The sequence below is a fragment of the Oryx dammah genome, unplaced genomic scaffold (genome assembly GCF_014754425.2).
Source record: "Oryx dammah isolate SB20612 unplaced genomic scaffold, SCBI_Odam_1.1 HiC_scaffold_16, whole genome shotgun sequence".
Classification (NCBI taxonomy): Eukaryota; Metazoa; Chordata; class Mammalia; order Artiodactyla; family Bovidae; genus Oryx; species Oryx dammah.
The window spans coordinates 35,765,990-35,788,797 of NW_024070200.1; the positions used below are offsets into that span (position 1 = coordinate 35,765,990).

Here is a 22,808-nt window from a genome sequence, read left to right on the forward strand (position 1 = left end):
TGCTGCCCAGCTCCAGTGGCTCAAGCGTCATCCTTACTCTTGGAACCTGCAGTCCTAGGCCTGCTCTGCCCTCTGACTCAGGCAGGCCTGAACTTTGGGATCTAAGCAGGTGACCTGGGTGGTTGTGCCCCATGATTGGGCTTTGACCTTTGGCATGTCCACCTGGTCCCTCCCTCCTCCATGGCACACACCTGTCCCCAGTCCTAGGACAGCCCAGGAAATGCAAGGGACCAGGTTTTTCAGAGAAGGCAGCAGCACTGCACCGAGGGGCTTTTCATCTATCATGAGATGGCCCAGAGAGGCAGCCCTTCCACCCCTCCAGTTCCTCTCTAGGTAACAGCCCAATCCTGGCTGGGAATGCTCCACCCCATCTGACCTCCCAGGCCAAACGTGCGCAGGCCTGTTTTACTGAGGGAGATTTGTCCTAAAGGACAAGTGGACTCACTGAAGCCACTTGGCGAACCTCCCAGCATCCTTATACCTGGTTCACTTTGCATGTGTTAGTTGCTCAGTCATGTATGACTCTTTACAACTCTATGGGCTACAGCCCGCCAGGCTCCTTTGTCCATGGGATTCTCCAAGCGAGAATACTGGAGTGGGTTGCCAGTTCCTTCTCCAGGGACTCTTCCTGACCCAGGGATCAAACCCAGGTCTTCACATTACAGGCAAATTCTTTATCATCTGAGCCACCAGGGAAGCCCTGGCTCTCTTTAGGGATGGGGAAATCACCCCTTCCTCAGAAGGTATGGGCCTAACCAGAACTGAGATAGGTTTGTAGGAATTTGCCCTCACTGGCTGCACCAAGAATGAGAGGACAGACTAAGGAGCCCTTCTCCAGCCTCCTAAGGAAGAGGGCAGTGGCACCCACTCCAGCACTCTTGCCTGGAGAATCCCATGGACGGAGGAGCCTGCTGGGCTGCAGTCCATGGGGTCGTGAAGAGTTGGACATGACTGAGCGACTTCACTTTCATTTTCCACTTTCACGCTTTGGAGAAGGAAATGGCAACCCACTTCAGTGTTCTTGCCTGGAGAATCCCAGGGACGGGGGAGCCTGGTGGGTTGCCGTCTATGGGGTCGCACAGAGTCGGAGACGACTGAGGCGACTTAGCAGCAGCTGCAGCAGCAACACAATTGTACTAGCCAAGAGTCACATATTCAATACCAACACTTCTAAGCCTTACGACACCACCATTATGATATAATTTAATCCTAGTTTTACCGAAATGAAGAAACTGAAGCTCAGCGAGGTCAAGTGGCAGGCACAAGTTCACAGAGCTAAAAAGTGGCAATGAATGAAGGGTCTAACGGAGGCGTGTGATGGGCGCGCCGGGCGATGGCTTCGCGGAGAGCGGGGGGTACAGAGTGTGCATAGCGCCGGCGGCCCGGTCCCCGGAGAGCTGGCAGAGGCAGGTCCTCTTCACCCCGGGGCTCAGGGGAGCACAAACTCCCAGAGGCGCGGCACGGCTCTGCCCCTGCTGCGCGGGCCGCCCCGCCCCCGCTCCGCCCCCAGCCCGCCCCGCCCGGGACCGCAGACGGCGCCCGGCGGCGGCGCGAACGGCAGCGAGGAGGGTGGCTCCGGGCTCGGTGCTCACCGCGACTTCCCGCGCAGGGCCCGGCCGGACCAGGACGCGCGTCCTCAACGGCGCTGGAGGATGCGGCCGCGGTCCCGGGCAGCAGCAGCGGGAAGCCGGGTGCCCTGCAGGTAGGAGCTCGGCCACTCGGCGGGCGCGGAAACTTGGGCCGAGTTTGCGGGCGGCGCGTGGGGAAGGGGCGGGTGGCGCTGCCCCAGGGCGCCCCTACCGGCCGGTCCCGGGATGGAGCGCGCTGGGCCTGGGCCGAGGTGGCGTGGCTCCTACTTGCCGAGGAGGGGGACCCCCGGCGGGCGGGCTGCGGGCAGGGGTCGCGCCGCTGCCCCGACTTTCCCTGGATTTCGAGGCCCCGGGGGCCTGGTAGCGCTCTGGAGCTCGGGTGACCGATCCGGCGCGGGGCTGGCGAAGAGGAGCTAAGGCCGAGCCCCCGGGCCTCCCGCGGGGCCCGGCTCACGTGGACTGCCCGGGCGGAGATGAGGGGGCGGCGGGGGCCTGGCCTGGGGGCGGCTGGCACTGAGACGCCTTGGGGCCCTGGACGCGCCCTGCTGGGACGGGACGGCCCTGCGGTTTCCTTGCTAAGGCTTGACTCACTCTCTGGCCGCAGCCCAGGCTGGCGGGATCGCCCGGAGGCGGTGGCTGCCCGAACTCTGCTGCCGGGCCGCCCCCTACCCCGGCCCTCCCGCCAGTTTTTAGATGTTGGTCCGTGGGGCCCGGTGCGCCGGCCTGCCCGCGTGCACACGTGTGCGGGGCCCCGAGCGAGGGGAGAACGCAGTTCTGGAGGGAAGTGTGTGCAGATACGGGCCAGGCACGTACTTGCAGGCGCGGGTTTGCGTGGGTGGCGGCCTGTGTATCGGCCTGCTGGGGTGCACGTGCGCCCTAGCGCCGCCGGGTAGAGCGTGGGGACACCCGGAAGCCGGCGGGGTCGGGTGCGGCAGCAGCCCCAAAGCCAGGTTGGTTGAGGGCCCCAGACACTGGAGTTCAGGGCGAGGCAGGTAGAGGACAGGGGCGTGGAGCGGATCCCGCCACCCTTCCCCCACCGCTAGAGCCTGGGCTGCCCCTAGATGCGGTTGTAGCGTAGGCAGGGCCGAAAACCTCAGCCGGGGGAGGTGTGAGAACACGGGAAGCGGAGCCGATTCAGCCTCTAAGAGGCGCTGGTCACAGCTGGGCAGGATCGCTCTCTTCTTCCTGGTCTTGTCCAATGTCTATCAGGAGACCCCTTAGGCGTTGGAACTGGGCCAGGGAGCTGTTTGCGCCCCCTGCTGTTTAGGGCAGGGATGGCACGGCGGCAGTGGGCTCCTCCTGGGCGCTGCTTGAGAATGGGGCTCCCAGCCCAGCTCCAACTTGTCAGGAAGCCGCTGGATGGCCCCAAGGGTGATGTGGCCCTGCTACCTGGAGCCCTGCCCTTCTTCAAACAATTGCTAGGAGGCACCTACACTTGGGCTACCACTTAGCATGGAGAGGGGCCTTGCCTTGAGGGGTTGTGTGCTGGGCTCTCTACCTGCTAATAGCAGGAAGTTGTGTTACCCCCATACCCTTCATAGCTCTCTGCTGGTTCCCTGGAGCCCTCATCTCTCCCCCAAAGATTTGGGGGTCCCAAGTGGCCTCACCTTTATTGGATGAGTCCCAGGGGTGTCGCAGGAAGTCCCCAGGTCAAAGGGCACACAGTGCGCAGAGCCCAGGAGAGAATGGCTCTTGGGGGCCGGGGCTGGGTATGGAGAAGGTCCCAAGGAGTGTGTGGGGGAAGTGAGACTAGAGCCCGCACTTAATTAACCCAGAGCTCCCCAAGGGCAGGGGTCTCAAACCCCACCCCCAAACCATACAACCACTTCCTGCAAAGCTGCTGTGCACCGGGGTGGGAGGCTTTCCCCTTGGGATGCACGCCCTGTTGTAGGGCACTGCCATCGATATTGTGGCCCCGATGCCCCTTCCTGTCTTCTCAGGACCATCCACTTCTTCAGGCTGGTCTGAGGTTAGAGTCTGGCCAGGAGGTGAGACAACTGTCTGAGTGTTGCCTGGCTTCCTTGGTGTACTTAGGCTGGAATAAGGGTGGTCACTGGCTCCCATAATACCCTTGGCTTGTGCCAGTCTAACTGAGCCTGTGGGTGTCATTGGTCACCAGCTGAAGGGAGAGAACTGCGGGGGTTGTGGGGGGGTGAAGGTTGGTCTTGGCTTGGTGACAGAACCCTGTGACACCTGGCCCATGGCCTAATCATAGCAAGATTGAGCTGATTCATCCTTCCTAAGCCACCTGAGGGTTTCGGGGAACAGGGCACTGGAGGAGGTAGAAGCAGGTCAGTGTGGTTCTAGCAGACTGGCCTCAGATGACCTCTCCTGGGCCACGGGGTACCTGCTGCCTTGAGGAAATCCACGTTGACCTCTCTGGGCCTTGCTTGGCCTAGCTTGGGGACCTTAGAGTCTCTGGCACTTTTTTCCTTCAGTACAAGGGGGTCATTGCCAACTAGCACTTCGTGACCGTGGAAGCTCCCCCTGGATATTCACAGCTTCTTGCCTCCCCACCTGCTCCATGGTCCTGTGCTGTCCCCGCGCGCCTTGGGACAACTGCAGCTTGGGGCTGGGATGGACACAGGCGCTCCTCCTGCACTTTTGTGGGAGCTTCCTGTTGCTGCCACAGCGCCATCTGCTGGACAGTCTTTGCTCTCCTGGTGGGGTTGGTTCTAGGGTGAGGGTGGGTGTTACACCAAAGGTTCCCCCGGGCCACCTCTCCTGGGGACTGCTACTCTCTAAAACCAAGCCAGTATGTGTCCTTCTGGGCCTGGGGACTTGGTTCCAGGTCTGGCTGCCACTTTTTAATAAGACTGACAGGTCAGAAAGTGAGATCTAGAGTGTCACAGGAAATCTGGATTTGTAGACAATGCCTGATTCCACACCTTGCCTGCTGTAGGAATCTGGAAATCACTGTGTCATCTAAGACTTAAGAGCTTGTAGTGGGAAGTAGGAAGCCTGCTTCTCATCCCATCTCTTCCATCAATGACTGGGATAAACAGGACTCCTCATCTATATATGGATGGAAGTAGGAGCAGGAGGAGTAGCCAAGTAGCCAAGCAAAGTGACCCTCAGACTGTGCTCCCCAGAGTCTGAAACTTCAGAAGGGGTCTTGGGAGTTATGTGGAGTAAAGCTGAACTGAAGGGACTCCGGGAGTGGGAGTAGGGGTATAGTAGAGCTGCTGCTGCTAAGTCGCCTCATTTGTGTCCCACTCTGTGCAACCCCATGGACGGCAGCCCACCAGGCTCCTCCATCCCTGGGATTCTCCAGGCAAGAACACTGGAGTGGGTTGCCATTTCCTTCTCCAGTGCATGAAAGTGAAAAGTGAAAGTGAGGTCGCTCAGTCGTGTCCGACTCTTCGAGATCCCATGGACTGCAGCCCACCAGGCTCCTCCGTCCATGGGATTTTCCAGGCAAGAGTACTGGAGTGGGATGCCATTGCCTTCTCTGATAGTAGAGCTGCTGTGTAATAATTTTTTAAGCAAAAGGTTTTATAGCTTTAGAAATAAAGTTGGCTCATGCGTGCATTCATTCATCCATACATAAATGGATGTACTTAGCATATATGAATCTGTGCATGAATGGGTGTACTTAGTATCCATACATGATTGTACTTAGTGAGCATCTACTAAGTGCCAAGTTCTTAGGCATGGCAGTGAGTCAGTGAGAACAGCAGTTCTCTGTTGCTTGCCTGTGGCCTGTTTTTTTGACAGCCCCTGCCTCTCTTCTTCTCTTTCCCAGGTCAGTGTTTGAGTAGCTGGGGCCCTGGAGGGCTTGAAGACTTCACAGTGATGGCGGAGAAGCGGCCACTGGGGACCCTGGGGCCTGTGATGTATGGGAAGCTGCCCCGCCTAGAGGCAGACTCCGGGCCCAGCCACAGCCTGCCCCCCTCTGCTGGTAACCAGGACCCCTGCAGCTACAAGGGTGCCTACTTCTCCTGCCCCATGGGGGCTCCTCCTAAGACAGGGTCTGAGCGATTGGCATCCTGGACCCCATACCCACCCTTGTACCCTACCAACATGGCAGGACCCCCACTCCGAGCAAACAATCTTCTGACCAGCTGCCTGCTCTACCGCCCGCCCACAGAAAGTTCTGAGAAGGTGCAGGACGCTGGCCCTGTCGAGCTCCTGCCCTTTGGTCCCCAGTCTCACTCCTACCCAGGTCCCCCACTGGCAGCACCCAAACCTGTCTACCGTAGCCCCCTGTGTTACGGGCTCTCGACTTGCCTGGGAGACGGGGCACCGAAGAAGCCTCTAGATGTTGACTGGACTCTGGTGACTGGATCCTTGTTACCACCAGTGGACCCATCTTGTTCTCTGCCCCCAGCCTCTGGCAAGGGCCAGTTCCTGGATGGCACCTTCTTACGTGGGGTGCCAGCTGGGGCGTCTGACAAAGACTCCTCGGTGAGCTTCTCCCCCTGCCAGGCCTTCTTGGAGAAGTACCGGGCCCTCCACGGCACAGGCTTCCTGGCCTCGAAGTATGCGAGTCCTTACTCTGGGGACCCCAAGCAGGCATTGTCCGAGGGCCCCCCGAGTCCTTGGACCCAGCTGGCCCAACCCCTGGGACCAACCTGCCAGGATACAGTGCCCCCCCACTATCCGCTGCCCCACCCCACACAGCCCGTGCCTTGCCTGCCAGCCTGTCGCCACCCAGAGAAGCCAGGCGGCTACGGTTCAGTGCTCACACTGCAGCCACTGGGAGCCCCCAAGGGGGCTGGGTACCCGGCTGGTGGGCTAAACAGCCCCTACCTGAGGCAGCAGGCCGTTCAGACACCCTATATGCCCCCGGTGGGGCTGGACACTTACGCCTACTCCTCCGCTCCCCTCCCAGCACCTTCGCCAGGCCTCAAGCTGGAGCCACCTCTCACCCCGCGCTGCCCACTGGACTTTGCCCCCCAAACGCTGGGCTTCCCCTATGCCCGGGAGGACCTCTCTCTCTATGGAGCATCCCCAGGGCTTGGAGGGACGCCACCTTCCCAGAATAGTGTGCAGGCCTTGCCAAAGCCCGGGGCCTTCCAGCGGGCATGCCAACCTCTGCCTGCCAGCCGGCCATGCTCAGAGCCCACGAGGCCTGCAGAGAAGCCCATGCAGGAAGCCGAGGAGAAGATGTGGCTGCCCAGCTGCAGAAAGGAGCATCCCCAGCCACAGCCGCAGGCCAAGCCCCAGCCCCGGCTCGATGAGCACCCCGGGGCACCCATTGTCATCGGAGATAGTCCAGTTCCGCGCACCCCACCGCCGCTCCCACCCTGTGCCCAGGAGCGCCAGTCTCTGCCACAGAATGAGGGCTCACTGCCCCCCAGCTCTCCACCCATGCCAGTCATCGACAATGTCTTCAGCCTGGCCCCCTACCGTGACTACCTGGACGTGCCAGCACCCGAGGCCCCAGCTGAGCCTGAACCGGCTCCAGCTCCCAATGAGAGCCACGACAAAGACTGTGGAAGGTCCCTGCCTGCCCAGGAAGCCCCATCCAGTGAGCACCCCTCACATAAGGAAGAGGTGGCTCTGGACTTGAGTGTGAAGAAGACCCCCGCCGAGGCCTCCCCCACCAAGGTCCCTCATCCCATGGGACGTGCCAAGCCCACCGCAGCCGTGGATATGCTGGCCGCAGGAAGCAACATCTCCAGCGTGCCAGGTACAGGGGACAGGGTCTCCGATCCACAGGGCCTGCCAAAGGCGGTCACGGAGGCACCAGAACCACCCGGGGTGCCAGTGAGCACAGAGGCCATCCCGAGGACCAACTTCCACAGCTCGGTGGCCTTCATGTTTCGAAAGTTCAAGATCATTCGGCCAGCACCCTTGCCTGCAACTGCGGTCCCCGCCGCGCCCACCTTGGCCCCTGCCCCGGCCCAGCCCGCACCCACCCCCACTCCCACCCCTGTGCCCCCTGGACTACAGATGCTCACCCAGCCCTTGCCCGTGGCCTGCTTCGGCCTGACACTGCCCAGCCCTCCAGCTGTAGCCATGGCCTCACCCGTCTCCATGCCTGCACCAGCTCCGTCGCCTGCACCAGCTCCGGCTCCGGCTCCCGCTCCAGTTGCCGGCCCCTCCCCAGCTTCTACCCCCGCCACGGCCGACTCCTCAGAGCAGCACTTCGCAGGACTGCATGCATCCTTGTGTGACGCCATCTCGGGCTCTGTGGCCCACTCCCCACCCGAAAAGCTGCGCGAGTGGCTCGAGACATCTGGGCCCTGGGGCCGGGCAGCGTGGCAGGACTGCCAGGGCGTGCAGGGGCTGCTGGGCAAGCTGCTGTCGCAGCTGCAGAGCTTCGTGTGCACGCAGCAGTGCCCCTTCCCCCACGTGGTGCGGGCCGGGGCCATCTTCGTACCCATCCACCTGGTGAAGGAGCGCCTGTTCCCGCGGCTGCCGCCTGCCTCCGTGGACCACGTGCTGCAGGACCACCGCGTGGAACTGCGGCCCACCACACTGTCGGAGGAGCGCGCCCTGCGGGAGCGTGCCCTGCACGGCTGCACCTCGCGCATGCTGAAGCTGCTGGCGCTGCGCCAGCTGCCCGACATCTACCCTGACCTGCTGGGCCTGCAGTGGCGGGACTGCGTCCGCCGCCAGCTGGGTGAGCATGGGGCCACCCCCGTAGCCGCTGGAGCTGTGTGAGCGAGTGGTCACCGCCTGGGCTGAGGGATTCCTGGGCCTCTGGGAAGGACTCATGCCAGTACGGGGGAAAGGCAGGGGCTGGCTTTTCAGGGGGGCCCCCATCCTTCCTCACCCCCAGTGTCAATGAACACCTTCACAGCCTCCTCTGTAAGCCCCTGAGCGTGTCAGCTTGCCAGCTGCTCTGTCCCCAGGGAAACTTGGTCTTCCCTCCAGGATCCCTGCCCCCCCACTTCCTCCGTTGTGCCTTTTCCATCTTTGGTGCAAGTTTCTAGTCTGGTGTTCCTGGGGCTCTGACCAGGCCCTGTGTTCTCTCTGAGGTCATTTCCCCTTGTGTGTGTCCTGCCCCGCCTCCACACTTCTGAGCTCAAGCCCCAAGTCGCCGACTGCTTGCTGGGCTTCTGCACCTGGGGTCTCTTCTGACCCTTAGCTTCACCCACCCACCCCCACTCCTGAGCATCTGCCTGAGCTTGCTTCCCACCCCAGTCTGTCCCGGCCCAGCGAGCAGCACTGTATTCAGCCAGCACTCAGTAGTTCCCCAGTCCTCCCAGGTAGACACTGGAGTTGCCTGTGAGTCGGTGCCGTTCTGCGGTTTGCTTTTCCCTGCCACGTGAAGTCTGTGCGTGGTGTGCTCCCCTGTGACCTTGTGTCTGAGAGCGTCTTCTGCATCAGATCAGGCATCTGGACCTTGCCCTCAGGAGGGGCTGCAGTGCCTTCCAGGTGGACCGTGGCCATCACACTTAGCCAGGGCTTTGGTGATGGCGCCAAGTGGTGTCTGTTGCTGCCTGTCCTGCTTCAGGACATTTGGCATCGAAGGCCGAGGCCCCCTCTGTAGTCCGCAGCCCACCTGACCTTCGGTCCTCCAGGCATCTGCTCTGTCTCCGCAGAAACTCTTTCCTGTCCCCTTCCCATCCTGGCAGCCTTCCCCTGGACTTTAATCTGGTCCAGGCTCCATAGAGAGGAGACCTGAGGCAACAAGGGATAGATGTGGAGCTTGGGGTCTGAGTGACGAGCATTGCTGACCCCTGAGCACTTGAGAGATTGAGTCATTTGCCCTAACGGGGTGCAAAGAACATGCAAATACAAGTATTCTATTCTTGGATGAGAAGGAATGAAGGTGGGTGGGTGTCGATGCCTCACTCACAAGCCCCCCAGCCCGTTTATCTCTACATTGGGGCTCTCTGGGGCTCACAGAGGGGCGGGTCATTTTTCCTGTGCTGGGCAGTGGGGTCCAGACCGAGCCTACGAGAGTGGGGCCCAGCTTCCTGCCTCTGGCTGTGTTTTGGGGCCCTGATCTCCACCCTCCCGTATCTTTGTGGAGCTGCTCCTCAGAGGTGTCCTTAGACAGGGCTCCCCTGACAGCCTGCCTTCCAAGCAGGAGCCCCCTTCCACCCCCTCCCCCGGGCAGTGCTCTCAGCCCAGCCTTGCCTGGGCTCTGGCCCTTGTTCTGGCTCTGGGGGTGATGTGGCAGGGCCCCCTCTGTTCCTCAGTTCCCACAGCTGTTCACTGAGCCTTTAGATCAGACTAGTGGTGTCTGGCCTGTTGAGCCCCTTTCCTCTCGTCCTTGTGCCCAGACAGGCCCTGGCGGGGGCGCCTCATCAGATAGAGCGCCGGCATCACCTGGGCAGAGGCCTGCCCTTTTGGTTTGACGGGCTTGACAGTCTTGCCCAGGGCATGTGCTGGGGAGGGTCATGATGTCTGTGACCTTACCAGGGCTGCCCTCACCCGGGACAGCAGAACCACTGGTTTAGCTGGTTTTGGGGGCCCAAAGATGGGACCTGAGGGTGTTCTGGGTCTACGGCCTGACAGTCTGTTCATTTTCCAGGTGACTTTAATACCAAGCCTGGATCAGTGCCCTCTTCGGAATCCACCGTGGCCAGAGAGGAGCCAGGGAGCCTAGACCTGACTTGGAAGTCAGCTGCCCCCAAAGCCAAAAAGCCAGGGAGGAAGCCACCGACCCCTGGCCCAGAGAAAGCAGAGGCGACTGCTGTGGGGGGGACACGAGGTGCCTCCCCCACCCCTGCTGCTGGCACCACGGTGAAGGCACGCTTCCGCAGCCTGCTTGAATCTGCCTGGCTCGATGGCCTGGCACTGCCCACTTGGGGCCACAAGGCCTCGGGACCGGACCGGACCGCACCACGCCCGCAGCTGTTGGGCAGCCAGAGCCACCAGCTGTAGCCTTGGGTCACCACTGCTGTTTGGAGATCTGTGGATCGCTCTAAGCCCCGCTTCTGCCGTTCCAGCTACTGAGGGCCAGGAGTGGACACGGCCGTGCGGTTTTTCCAGCCCTTACCCTGCTCCCCATCCCTCACCCCAGCCTGGGCTGAGAGCCCCTGAACTTTTAACTTGCGGGTGTTTATCAGAAAGGATATTTCCTATTAGAGAAAAGGTGTGGGCCTTGGAGCACAACAGACGTGGGCTCGAGTCCTGGCTCCTGTTCCTGGCTGTGTAACCGGGCAGGCCCCTGCCTCTCTTGTGCCCACGGTTCTCCATTTGTAAAATAGCACAACACAGCCTACCTCACAGGGTTGTTTTGGAGTGATGCCCGACACACACCCATCACGGTTTGCTCTCTGCTTCCTACCCCAGGACAGGAGACGGGAGCTCGGCTGGGGCCTTCCTCTAGAAAGTCTTTGTGTGCCATCTTAGAGTGGTCCCTTGTCTAGTGTATGTGGCTCACACACTTTCTAGAGTCATTTCCGAGGGAAGCTTAGAGCTGCAGCCCCAGCGTTCAGGGTTTGACCCTAATCCCCCAGACTGGAGCTCCCTGAGGGAACCCCTCCCCTTCCACAGGGGTATAGGGATACAGCCCGGGGCTGGCATCCTTGTCCTGCTGCTTTCACCCCTGGGAGGCCCTGGCCTGTGATGAACTGACCCAGTGACTTCCCTGCGCTGCTGCCGTGACCTGGTGTGTTTTCCCAAGGAAGTTGTGTGTTTGTAGGAAGCCAAACAGCTACAGGGACTCAGGGACTAAAAGGGACAGGCTGAGTGACAGCTCAGCCCTGGAAGTCTCCGAAGATGTCAACTAAGTAAGGACTTTGGTCCTCCCCACACCAGGGTCCCAGCAGCCAGGCCTGCTGTGGGTTAGCTCCTTGCAGAGTGCTGAACTGAGCCAGAGGCTGGCAGGTTGGGCCTCTGGCCTAGTTAAGGTTTGTAATAGGGCTGTGGGCCCTGGAGAGAGGCCATTAAACATTAAAAACATTTGGGTGGTTTTGGACCTGAGGCTTGACTCTGTCTTGGTGAGGGGAGGGGTGTGTGCCGTAGGTTGGCTCCACGTGTTGTCACCGGGTCCCTTGCCCTTCATTCACAGTCTGCAGCTCTCTGCTCCCAGCCCACACGTGCGGAGGCTCTCCAGCACCCTCTGCCCGCTAGCTCAGGCCATGTGGGTCCTGGGGCTTGCTAGTCTAGCCCACTGCCCCATGAGAAATGCTGGTCGCCAGATGCCATCGCATACCCCTCTCCCAGGACCAAGGACATGCCTGCCAAGTTCTAGGTGGGACAGAGCTGTCCCCATCCCCCCACCCCACCCCACCCCTGGGACAGCCCCTCTCACATCTTAGCTGGGCTTAGGTTCCCTTCAGACACCTTGCCTCTGCTGGCCTGTATTCCTACAGGTTTGTTCTCGGCTGCTGAGGTTGCTTCCTAACCATCCATCTGGGCAGAGCCAGTCCATGAGGGCTGGTCACACCTACCAGCAGCAACCCTAATATCTGTGGGTTTTCACTGAGCTCAACTACATTATTGTGTAGACCTGTTGCCTCCTATACTCTAACCATACAGGCCTGAGGAGTGACCTGGCCTTTGATGGGGAAAGGGAAGTATGTGTTCAGTTGTGTACAACTCTTTTTGACCTTATGGATGGTGTAGCTTGCCAAGCTCCTCTATCCATGAAATTCTCCAGGCAAGAATACTGGAGTGGGTCACCATTCCCTTCTTCAGGGGATCTTCCTGATGTAGGAATCAAACCCAAATACTTCTGCATTGCAGGTGGATTCTTCACTGTATGGGCCATCAGGGAAACCCAAAATGTGAGTTGCCTCTGTGGACTGTACAGAAATTGAACCCACAACCTTGGCATTAATTGCACCACACTTACCAACTGAGCTAACCAGGAACAGGCAACTCTGACACATGTGACTGTAGGGCAGAACCTGGAGGAAGAATGCAGTGGAAGCTCAGGAGGGGCTTCATGGGGTGGCATGGTGAGGGCTCAGTGAGAAGGTGTCCTTGGGTTCCAGATGAGATGCTTCCTGCATGGAAGCCACGTGGGAAGATGCGGGTGAAAGGCGTGCCAGGTGTGGCCTGAGGAAAACCACGTGCGGAGGCTCAGGGGTAAAGTATCTGGGAAGGATTAGAAGTGTGGCTGGAGTGTGGGAGCAAGGTGGAGAAGGTGGGGCCTGGTTACGGCTCAGTCCATCCTGCTGGCAGCTCATTCAGTCCTGCAACCTGAAGAGCTGGGGTGTGGTTCGTGTTTATAGGAAGGTGAAGAGCAGAGAGTCAATCACTCGGGGGTACTAGAGGGAGAGACAGGACTTCGCTGAACGCCTTGGGCTTCGTCCTCAGTTGCCAGCGCCTTGGTGGATTTGGCTCTGATTCTTGCTTCTTTACTTTCTTATTTTCTTTTCCCTCCTTCCTTTCCTCCCTCCGTCTGTCCCTCCTTTCCTGCCTTCCTTGTACACCTAGAGCGTCCCCTGTTACCTGCCAGAGTGCACATGCGGCCAGCCATTACAGGGCAGGAACTGAGGCCCCGGGACAGGACTCCACACTCAAGCCCATGCGTCCACCTGGGGCCCCAGGGGCTGGGCGAGGGCGGAGCAGAGCTGGAGCGAGGGTCAGGGTGGATGCCTCTTGGGACAACTCTGTCCTGGGAGCCCAGCCTGAGGGGAGAGACCTAGCCCTGGCCTGAGGGGTCTATTAAGGGAGGAGATACGACAGTGCTCCAAGGAGCCCCAGCCTAAGTGGTGGGGATGTGTGCAAAGCTCTACCCCAGGCCTCCTGTCCGGGAGACAGTGCTACCACCCGTCACAGTTGTTCACAAAGCTCGTTCCATTCTTTGATAGGAATATTGATGGCTAAGAGCTGAGGGCAAGGAAGCCAGGGTGAGGTGTGGAAGCCAGTGTGGTGGGTGCCCACACCACTTGAGGAGACTGGAATGGGGCCCACTCCACTGTGGTTCCATCCAAGTGACTCTTCTGACCCCACAGTTCCCCTGCAACTAGCTAAGTCTCCTGGGCTGGGCTGCAACCAGGCAGGACTTTTCAAGCAATCCCTTGGTAAATGCTCTCCTGGGCCCCATGGAGAAGGGTCTTAGGCAGAGCCCTGGAATCTAGGTTTTAATTGAACTCCCAAGGGGACACTGAGTCAGGAATCATTTCCAGTAACACAGACTACTGCTCCTTCTGGGTCACAGGTGGGGGAAGCAGTTCTTGAACTTGCTGATGGTCGCATCAAGTCAGGTGCTGTGTCCAGACCTAGAGCAGACCAGGGGCCGTGTCCAGTCCTGAGGGTTCGGGGCCAGTGGGGAGTGGAGAACGTTCTGTGCCCGGCTCTGCTCCGCCCTCTGTTGTCTGGGCCCAGACCTAGGCACTAGGCAACACGTGCGGCCTCTTTCCTTTCACGTTAATAAAAGGAGGCAGGTGCTCAGGTGAGCCTTCGGTTTGCTTGAGGCCCTGCCCCCTGGCTGCCCCACCTGCTCCACAGCTCAGTACAAATGGCCGAGGGTCCCGACCCACTAGTTTTGCAGCCAGGAGTTAAGCCTGCAAGGAGGTGAGTTGAGGGGGCAGCTCTGTAGGGTGTCATGGGTGAGGAGGAGAGTGGGGCTGTGGGGGGTTGAGGGGCATGAAGACACCCCATTCCCAACCTCCACAGCTTCCTCCCTGGCTTGTTGTCACTGAGGGGTTGAGTGAAGGGGCTATTTTTCCTCGGTCCCCGCAGAGGAAATGGAGCAGGGCTCATTCCCACCTGACGGAACATACCTCTGCTGACCCCAAAAGCCCCTCTAGAGGTGGGAGTGGTCGCCTCAGCCCCTGGGGCCACCTCCAACCCTGCCTGTTGCCCCGTAGGCCCCGGCCCCAGCTGAGTAAGCGGGGGTGAGCGCGGGGTGGTATGGGGAAGGCGGCGGGGGGCTCTGGCCGGTGGCACCAGGCTCTGCTGCTGGCTGCTGTCTTCTCTGCCCTCTGGACCTCTGCCTGGGCAGCTTCCCCAGCCCCCACCCCTCGTACTCTCCGAGGGGGTACCCAGCCCAGTCCAGGGCCGGCCTCCAGCCCCCAGGGGAGGCCGCAGGGCCCTCCTCTCTCTCCCCTGGCTGGACTGAGGTTGGCAGGCAGGTGGGAGGCTCCTTGGGGACGCCAACCACGGGCATTCTAGCTGCTGCCCACTCAGGCTTGTAGCCACCCCATCTGGCCCCTCTCAGCCTGCACTGGCCACTCTGCTTCCTGCACCCTCACCTCTTTCTTCCAGGGGCCCAATTCCCAGGCTCCTGTGCCTTCTCAGGGCAGTAGGGACCTAGGCTCCTGGAAAGGGGGTGCTGAGCCCCTGAGCTCCTTGGAAGGACCTCAAGAGGCCCCTCCAATGACTGCCAGGCCTGGCAGGGGGGCCCCTCCTCCTCTTTCCACCAGCCCCCAGATAAAATCAACAAACCCCTGTCCTTCGCATGCAGGGGTAGTGAGGCTGGGGCAGTCCTGTCTCCTCCTGATGGTTCACAGCCTGGGATTCCAAGAGTGGCAGCTTCTTCTCCTCAAACCCTGCTAAACCTCCCTTCCCCAAGCCCCACTGTCAGAGGGACTGGGGTTTGGCTTGGGGCCCCACAGCAGAAAATCTAGAAGCTTTCACCAGCCTGTTGCCTGCTGAGGGCTTGGCCCTCCTTCTGAAGGGTCCTCAGTGAGGCCTGGGCTCCCATCCACCACGAGTGGTGATGAAAGTGCTTGGGGAGGCCTGGGTCCCTCAACAACCCTGGGCCCTGCCTGCCTCTCTGCAAAACTTGGCACCTCCTCGATATGGGAGAGCCAGGGCCACCCTGACCAGACTTCCCTGGCACTTCTCAGCTTGCCGCCTGCTGGCTCTGAGGACACACGGTCACCAGCTTCCAGGGGGCCTGTCTTCCCCAGCCCCCCTGTCTACCAGCACCTTGCCATTGCTAAGCCCCGCAGGTGGCACGAGTCCCAGCCACTACACCTGGTCCCCACCAGCTCTGCCTGCTGCTTCCCCAACACCGCCTGATGGGTGTCCCAGGCCCCCAGCCTCTGGTTCCCCAGCCCTTGCCAGTTGTCCAGCTTGGAGCCTTTCTGGACAAGATGCTGCCCCAACTGGAGGAAGCGCAGGCCCCTCTCCTGGCCCGGATACCCCTGGCCCCAGCCCCTGGCAGCCTAGTTCCCTCCAGCCCTCCTCAGGACTGGTGGGGACAGAGCCTACCAGGATTCTTGGCCTCCTTAATCAATAGAAATTGATCAGAGGCCAGACAGGAAATTCAGGCAAGTCTTTATTAGGGCCCCTGCTGCAGCAGGGAGGAGCCAGAACAAGCAAGTTTCCCTTGCTTCCTGCTCTCAGGATGGTGGTGGTGGGGGCGAGCAGGTTACTTATATGGGGTGAGGGTAGAGGTGTGTTCAGGGGCTGGGTCGGAGGGGTGGCTTAGGTGGTTTGCCCACCCCTTAGGTGGTGCTGCGTGCAGAGGGCATGCGCAGTATCCTGCTTTTATTCCTGGTTCTTTAGAAGTGGCAGTTGGGCTTTTTGGTCTCTTTCTGTGTCATCCGGAATTTGCCCCCAACTGTGCAGAGATGTGTGTCTGGGTGCCTGCATTGCAGCAAAGGGTGCCTGGCGTGCCTCCAGGAGACCTCTCCCTGCTCGGCTGGTGCCACGTTCTGTGCACCCGGTGTGCTTTCCATGCAGCCCCAGTAGGTCTCCCTGTTTCCTTGTGGCCCCCAGGCTGACCTCCCTGATGTGGATCCTAACCTCCTGCTGGGCCCACCATGAGGCTTCTGCAATACTTCCTCTCATGCTGGTCTTCCTCCCAGGGACTCTTCTGGAGCTTGATGCTACAGACTTCAGTGAGAGAGAGCCCAGTGCCCATTCCTCCTTGGCTCTGTGGCTGGGAAACCCGCACCAGGTCCTCAGACCAGTCCATACCCACAGCCTCCTCTTTTCTGACTGCTGGCCCATCCACAACCTGGACACTGGAGCCCCCGGACATAGAGGTGTAATGACCCCCAGGACATCACCCTCAAGCAGAGCCTACTGGCACTAGGCCCTGGCTCTCAAGGTTGAGCCAGGCAGTGGGAGTGTCCCTGGGCAGAGGGCTCAGTCCTGAGGACCCAGCTGTCCTCCCCAACTCGACTCATTCAGGAGTCCTGGGGATCACTGCAGGAGGCCATAGCCAGCAGCAGGGAGTGCCTGGTGTTTCTGTCCCTCTTTTTATGTTGCCCACTTGGGTGTGAAGGGCTGGGTGCTTTGGGGGGACTACAAGTCCCCTCTGGTCAGACTTATGGGACTGCGCTTGTCCCACAGGCAGGTCTGAGCAGTCCAGGCCCAAAGACGGAGGGACTCTGCTCTTCCCTCGAGCAGAGTCCCTCTGTCTTTCCAGCCGACCAGCAGGCTCAAAGCCCCGGTAATTGTTGGGTGGCCTGTGTCCCATTCCACTCTGTCCCTGGCTCCAGCCCTGGCCTGGAATGTGGGTACCTTACAGTTGGAGGTCACAGATGGCAGGTTGTTACAGCATGGCCTGCCTGTGCCCAGGGCCTGGCCACCGAGGCTCCCAGGCCCTTCTCCACTTCCATGCATGTCACCTACGCACTGCTCATCCCCCAGCCCCGGCTCAGCCTGGAAGTCATCCTGACAGTAAGAATAGTGCCACCCAAGTTGTGGGCTGAGCAAGGAGAAGCCTGCTTAGGGGGTGGCTGGTAAAGGGCCTGAGGCCGAATGTCTGGGAATTCCTCCCTGCTCATTTTCCTTTCTCCTTGGCCCCCAAAGAAGGCAGTTTTCTCCTGCCCAGCCCCAAACACATATTGCTGCCCCTGGCTTTTCTCTCCCTACCCTCGTGGGACTGATGCTTTGTTTTGTCCTGGTTTCCATGTGACAGGCGATTAGCCCTCCTTTCCTCTTCAAAGGCCAGCTGAGGCAGCGAGGTGGATAGATCCCCCATGGCCCCAGCTCTTAATGACAGAACCGAGCCCAGTCCTTCCCCGGTGGCCATGCCCAGTGGAGTCCACGCTTCGAGGCCTCCCTCTCCTCTGCCCAGGCGCTTCCTGTCCTCCTTGCCGGCCTCCTAAAATCCAGTCTGATTCTAGTACATCTTCTCTGCTCCATGCGTTGGGTAGGCTGCTAAGCCTAGGTTTGGGTCCCTGCCTGTCTCTAAAGCCCCTTCCAGGCTGGGGAGGGGCCTGGCCTCCCCTGCTGGCTAGCGCACTGGCAGAGTCCTCGCCATACCGGCTCCCTGCAGCCAGAGTGAGTGTCAGTGGAGGCTGGGGGCAGATTCTGCCTGCCTCCTCAGATCTTCCTAGCACCATGGCAGCCAAGGTGGGCCAGCACATGGGTACCTACTGCCCCTGGTGCATGGGTCTTGCCTCGCTCAGCCCCAGTGGTGTTTGTGGGGGAAGTGCTGCCCACTGACTGTCTCCTGGAACATGCCTGTTACTGCAGTTTTGTCCCTCCTGGGTTCCCTGGCTGACCCTGTGAGGATGCCTGTCACCTACTCTTCTCACTGCCCCGTGGCCCAGCTCAGACCTTCCCCTAGTCCTACAAACCTTTTCCCCATGGGTCATCCTCCACTTCCTGCCTCCTCACTCTACAGCTTTCTGTAGGTGTTCATGTTAGGGCTGGGTTTTAAGGGATGGCATGTGAGAGTTGAAACTAGGACCCAGATGGCTGTGATCCCCTCAGGGTAAGGCCCTCATCTGCCCCAGCCTCACCTTCTAGAACAGCCCAGAACCCTGCCTCCTTTGGTTTCAGGCCTTCTGGGAGCTGAGGTTGCCCTTGTTTGCCTTCCAAGGCAATATCGACATCCTCTTATGACAGCAGGGGTTTTCCTTGATTAGAGTCTCTGTGGCAAAACAAAGCTAGAGTATTGATCCAGAATGGCCTGGGGCCCCTATTCACTGTCTTAATACTCTGATGGTGTTGTGCCCTTCAGAGTATACCTCGGAGCGCCTGGAGCCTGTGAAGCTGCCTGTCACCTTGTTAATCCTGATCAGAATGGAAGCCAACTCAAGCCCACAGAGCAAGCCGAAAGCAGGTGCAGCCCCTCCATCTCCACAGCCTCTGAGCTGGGAGGACATTGTTCCCAGGGCCTGGGGGCAGAATCAGGAGGACAAGGCTCCATAGGCTGTCCTCTCAAGGGGTGGTTCTGGGACCAGGACTGCCAAACCTGGCCCTTCTATGAGTCTACTGGCCCCAGAGATAGCAAGCATCTTGTCCAGGAGCAGAGTGGAACCTTGGACTTCCTTCTCACTCAGCTGCACTTTCCCCACCCCTGCCAGGTGCTAGAGCAGCCAGGCAGGAGGGGTCCTACAAAAACCTCTCGTCTCCCTTCACATCTGGTTAGGAGGGGGAGGGAGGAGATGGGTTGGCTTCCCTGCCAGCTCATCTCCTGTTCGAGGAGAGATGGCATCTGGGCTGCAGCATCTCGTTCTTAGATGAGAAAAGTGAAAAATGAAAGTGTTAGTCTCAGTTGTGTCCAACTCTTTGTGACCCCATGGACTATAGCCCGCCAGGCTCCTCTGTCCATGGAATTCTCCAGGCAAGAATACTGGAGTGGGTAGCCATTTCATTCTCCAGGGCATCTTCCCGACCCAGGGATCTAACCCCAGTCTCCTGCATTGTAGCCAGATTCTTTACCATCTGAGACACCAGGGAAGCCCCCTGGTTCTTATCTGGCCTTGGGCAAGATACCCTCACTTACTTCCTAATCCAGGTACCCAGGAGCCTAAGTCTGTCTCCCTAGAGGTCCTTAAACCCATCCCCTGGCAGTCTCCTCTCCTAGCCCTGAGGGGCCCAGGGCACAGCCATTCCCAGGGCTGCCCCACCAGGACTGGCTCTGGTCACCGCAGCTTCCTGCTGGAGCCTTGGGACCATCATCTTGCCACCTTCCAGCCCCCTGGGTGGACATCTAGCCCATAGTTCTTGGGCCCTGGACTTAGAGCTGAAGGTCTTTCTGTTGTTGATGAATCTTCTTGGCAGATGCAAGACACAGCCTTGCTGGATGTCTCAGGCAAGGTTAGGGCCCCTCCCTGCAGCACTGACATCTGTTTGTCAAGCCTCAACTAGGCTATAGGCTGAGGGTGGGGATAAGGTCTCACTTATGTGGACAAGATCCCAGGAGGAAACTTGTTTAAGCTCGTGGCCCCTGTAGTCTCTCTTTTGGGCAAGCCGCCCCCCTGCCCCCGCCCTGCCACAAGCCCTAGGCTTCTCAGGTGGTACTAGTGGTAAAGAACCCGCCTGCCAGTTCAGGAGACACAAGAGACCTGGGTTCAATCCCTGGGCCAGGAAGATCCCCTGGAGGAGGACATGGCAACCCACTCCAGTATTCTTGCCTGGAGAATCCCATGGACAGAGAAGCCTAGCAGGCTACAGTCCATGGGGTCGCAAAGAGTTGACCATGACTGAAGTGACTTAGCATGCATGCATGCCACCCTCCCTACTTCAGGCCAGCAGAAGCCTGAGCACAGAGCCAGGCCTGGTGGATGGTCCCCAGGTGCTGATGACCTTGGCCAACTGCTTGTGGACCTGAGCTCCCTCACTGTGGCTGCTGAGTGACACCCCTCCCCGAGTCTGCTGTCCCTCCAGGGGCCAGGCCTGGACCCAGCTGACTTTTGTCTACTTCCGGCCCCTCCAGGCTTGGCTTGCCTATTGCCTCATCTGTCCTTAACCCTCACGGACATTGCATCTCTTGTCTACCAGCTCCTCAGCAGAGACACAGCCACCTTGATAGGCCTGGGCCTGGCCTTGGAGTAGCCAGGGGGTCATGCTTTCCTTGGAGGCAGAGTGCCCATCCCTGCCCGCCTCCCACTCCTGCAGGTGCAGTAGGAGCTGAGCCCCTTCCCTGGCTTCCAGCAGGTGCCGATTCAACATCCCCAGTGCATGTTGCGGGTTGGGGGGTTTCAGCTGACAGCACTTTCCCTGGCGTGCAGGCCTTGGAGAAGCCCTGGCCCAGTGGGCTGCCTTGTTCCCTGCCCTGCCCCCTCCACAAACCTGGGGCTGCAGGCCCTGCCCCTGGGTGGGCAGCAGAATTTTCACCTTTCTTGTGCAGATGCTAGCCCACCTCTGCCATAGGCACGTAGTCAAGAATGCAGACTCTGGAGTTAGGAGCCTGGGTTCTGAGCCCAGCCCTGTGACTGTCACCTTTCTCTGCATCCCTTTCCTCAGCTGTGATGTGGGGATGGTAGCACCTGTGTCAAGGTACTTGGTGAATGCTAGATTGTTAGAATGAACTGAGTTCTGGAGGTGGCAGGTGGCATGATGAAGGTAGCATTGCACATTCACCTCTGAGCCTCTATTTAGCTGGAGGATGGGGTGGCACAGCTCCAGAGTAGCTGAGAAACAAGTCTGTGTGATGGTGGGTCATGGGAAGTGTCTTGCAGGCACCATCAGGCCCACAGGGAAGATTGGCTTAGGAAAGACTCGATCATCTGTGTTGCAGAGCTGGCATGCCAGGCCTTTCCACCATCTGGCAGACCCTGGTGATGTCTGCCCAGCCCGGCGTCCATCTGGCTGGCTCACCTTGCCGGTAGACCCTTTCTCCTTATGTAGTGCAGGCATTGTCACCTTACCTCCAGAGAGACCAAGCTAGGTGCCCACATGTGGGTTCCCTTCCCTGTACCCTCTCCCTCAAACCCACAGAAGTCACTGGGTGTATCTGAAGTCTACCTTCATACAAGGCCTCACATGATGCTCAGCAGCCCGGTTTGTGGAGGAGGCAACCAAAACCTGAAGATCAGGGAGGCTAAGCTTTACCGCCAACCTTGGCCCTCAGGCTCGTTCCTGCTTATCTCACCCCCTTCTCTCCTTTCGTCGTGTCCAACTCTGTGCAACCCCATAGATGGCAGCCCACCAGGCTCCCCCGTCCCTGGGATTCTCCAGGCAGGAACACTGGAGTGGGTTGCCATTTCCTTCTCCAGTGCATGAAAGTGAAAGTGAAGTTGCTCAGTCGTGTCCAACTCTTCGTGACCCCATGGACTGCAGCCTAACAGGCTCCTCCATCCATGGGATTCTCCAGGCAAGAGGACAGGAGTGGGGTGCCATCGCCTTCTCCATCTCTCCTTTATCCCTAAAATGACTCTCATGGTAAGGGTGGCAGCTCCGGAGAACAAGGCTGGCATAGCCCTCCCTCCCTAAGAAAAACACTAGCAGGAATAGGGACTTCCCCTGGTGGTCCAGTGGCTAAGACTCCTCACTCGCAATGCAGGGGACCCAGCTTCAATCCCTGGTTGGGGAACTAGAATGCCATAACTAGGACCCAGCACTGTCAAATATTTTTTTAAAAAAGAAAACCATCAGCAGGGATGTTTTAGGTATCCTGACTGCCAGGAGAACATCTACCAGGGCCTATTCCTAGTCCTTGGCCTGCTCTGGCCCTTGAGTCAAAAGTTGTAGAAAGAGGGGGCTGACCCAAAGTGGGTGCTGGTCTTCTGGGTACCAAGGACTAGGGCCTTGGGGGGCAGGGGCCCTTCAGGGGTATGAATGAATGATTGCCTATTCCAGAAGTATAGAGGAATCTCCTGGCCTCGTGGGGCCCCGAGTAGCTGTAGCTGCCAACTACAGTTAACTCTATGTGGTGACCTTCCTGTTGACCTTCTCTGGCATCTTGGTGTCAGTTGCTGTCTTCGGCTGGGTAATCCCATGGTCTGGGCCCTAGGCTCCTGGGTCCTCTCACTGGGCCTGCTGGCTCTTCTCTAGGTAGAGGAAGCCTTTCGGGTAACACTAAGCTGGAGTCCCCTTCCATTCTTCCCTTTCAAACCCTGTGATTTGAAAGACCACGGGGACTTCCCTGGTGGTCCAGTGATTAAGAATCTGCCTTCCAGTGAAGAGGATGTGGGTTCAATCCCTGGTCTCAGAGCTAAGATCTCAATTGCCTCCTAGCCAAAACCCAAACATAAAACAGAAGCAATATTGTAAAGACTTTAAAAGGCCATCCCTCCGTGCTACCAGATTTCTCACATCTCAGGGGGCCCAGGAGCTGCTTGAGCTTTGTGAGAGATAGCCTTCACCTACCTGTGTCCTCCAGGAAAGCTGCCTCCATGGCCCTATCCTCAGGCCTCTGAGGGGCTCTTAGCCTGGCTTCCATGCTAGGTCTCCCAGCCAGGCAGTCTGTTCTCGCCACTGGGCCTGCCCCATGCCTCCAACCTCCCCTGGTGCACACCCAGTGCTCTGGTTTGCTGAGTAGCAACCAGGCCTCACCTTGGCCACCAGCCCCCAAAGCCCTTTGGTCTGAGGGTGGCCGGCCCTAAGGCGGAGGTGACGCTGGGACCACACTTTGCCCCCCAGGAGTCCCCATCCCCACCCTTGAACCTGTCAGTCCTCTGCCCCACCTCCTCCTCCACTCCAAACCTCTCCCATGTCTTCCTGTCAGATGACTGCCTAGAAACAAAAGCAATCTCTTACACCAACTTCTGATTGCTCCTGTTG

At 59.3% G+C, this 22,808-nt stretch overlaps 1 protein-coding gene across 1 annotated transcript; it reads left to right on the top strand.

Moving 5' to 3' along the window:
• The first annotated feature begins 1,538 nt into the window (after positions 1 to 1,538).
• Positions 1,539 to 11,420, top strand: CUNH15orf39 (chromosome unknown C15orf39 homolog). Its single transcript, XM_040257273.1, has 3 exons — positions 1,539 to 1,702; positions 5,335 to 8,160; positions 10,024 to 11,420. Exons 2-3 carry the CDS (start codon positions 5,385 to 5,387, stop codon positions 10,374 to 10,376), a joined length of 3,129 nt encoding a protein of 1,042 aa, XP_040113207.1. The 5' UTR covers positions 1,539 to 1,702; positions 5,335 to 5,384; the 3' UTR covers positions 10,377 to 11,420.
• Positions 11,421 to 22,808: the final 11,388 nt, after the last annotated feature.